At 34.4% G+C, this 1,604-nt stretch overlaps 1 protein-coding gene across 1 annotated transcript; it reads right to left on the reverse strand.

The window, feature by feature from the left end:
- Nucleotides 1-309: 309 nt before the first annotated feature.
- Nucleotides 310-1,150, reverse strand: LOC116137309 (probable leucine-rich repeat receptor-like protein kinase At1g35710). The gene has a single exon (XM_031422996.1). The coding sequence runs from the start codon at nucleotides 1,101-1,103 to the stop codon at nucleotides 366-368; it is 738 nt and encodes a 245-aa protein (XP_031278856.1). The 5' UTR covers nucleotides 1,104-1,150; the 3' UTR covers nucleotides 310-365.
- Between the last annotated feature and the right edge of the window lie 454 nt (nucleotides 1,151-1,604).

Raw genomic sequence — 1,604 nt, forward strand, 5'->3', positions numbered from 1 at the left:
GAGAAATTTCTAAATCTAAGAGGATTGAATCACAAAGATGGTTGCCATTGACATGCAATTATTTAATATTAGATCGAAATTACCACTAGGAGCAGGAGGAATAAAGCTACAAAAATTATTGCATAAAAGCCTATTCAATTGCTCAAATTACAAGTGAAAGAGGAAGAATAATACTGTGCGTACTAACGGATTTTACTAACCAATGTACTAACCTTTGTTAAAATCACACATAGTACCCGTACTATGCGCATGGTACCCGTACTATGATTTAAGTTAGTACACTAGTTTGTAGAATCCATTAGTACCCATAGCATTACCCAAAGAGGAATACAATCGTTAAGTATCAGCCTTACATCAGAAAGACTTTAAGTTACTTGTGTCATAGGAATAGAACCACTAAGGTGGTTACTGTTGAGATACAAATGTGTTAACTTGCTCAAATTAACAAAGGAAGAAGGGATAGAGCCCGAAAGATTATTATGGCTAAGGTATAGATACTTTAAATTACTCAAATTACCAACGGAAGAAGGAATAAAGCCTGAAAGGTTATTATTGTTAAGGTATAGATACTCTAAATTAATCAAATTACCAATGGAAGAAGGAATAAAACCACCAAATTGATTGTTGTAAATCGATAGATTTAAAAGAGACTTTAAGTTACCTATCTCCATAGGAATAAAGCCAAAAAGGTTGTTATCGAAGAGATACAACACTTTTAAGTTGCTCAAATTACCAATGGAATGAGGAATAAAACCAGTCAATTTATTTGTGTACAACGCTAGATCCAAAAGAGACCTCAACTTACCTATCTCCATAGGAACAAAGCCAGAAAAGTTGTTGTTGGCAAGGTACAACATTTTTAAGCTGCTCAAATTACCAATGGAAGGAGGAATAGAACCATTCAATTGATTTGTGCTCAAGTCTAGATCCGAAAGAGACTTCAAGTTACCTATCTCCATAGGAACAAAGCCAGAAAAGTTGTTGCTGTAGAGATGCAATACTTTTAAGTTGCTCAAATTACCAATGGAATGAGGAATAGAACCATTCAATTGATTTGCGCTCAAGTCTAGATCCGAAAGAGACTTCAAGTTACCTATCTCCATAGGAACAGAGCCAGAAAAGTTATTGATGTAGAGATACAGTATGTTTAAGTTACTCAAATTACCAATGGAAGGAGGAATAAAACCAATCAATTGATTCTTGTACAACTCTAATTCCGAAAGAGACTTCAAGTTACATATCTCCATAGGAACAGAGCCAAAAAAGTTATTGTTGTAGAGATACAATACTTTTAAGTTGCTCAAATTACCAATGGAATGAGGAATAGAACCAGTCAATTGATTCTTGTTCAACTCTAATTCCGAAAGAGACTTCAAGTTACATATCTCCATAGGAATAGAGCCAGAAAAGTTATTGTTGTAGAGATACAATACCTTTAAGTTGCTCAAATTACCAATGGAAGGAGTAATAGTACCAGTCAATTGATTTGTGCTCAACTCTAGATTCCAAAGAGATTTCAAGTTACCTATCTCCATAGGAATAGAGCCAGAGAATTGATTTGAAAAAAGATACAGGATTTCTAGACGTGATAGGTAGCCAATTTG

This window comes from Pistacia vera, unplaced genomic scaffold (assembly GCF_008641045.1).
Source record: "Pistacia vera cultivar Batoury unplaced genomic scaffold, PisVer_v2 Contig323, whole genome shotgun sequence".
In the NCBI taxonomy this organism is placed as follows: Eukaryota; Viridiplantae; Streptophyta; class Magnoliopsida; order Sapindales; family Anacardiaceae; genus Pistacia; species Pistacia vera.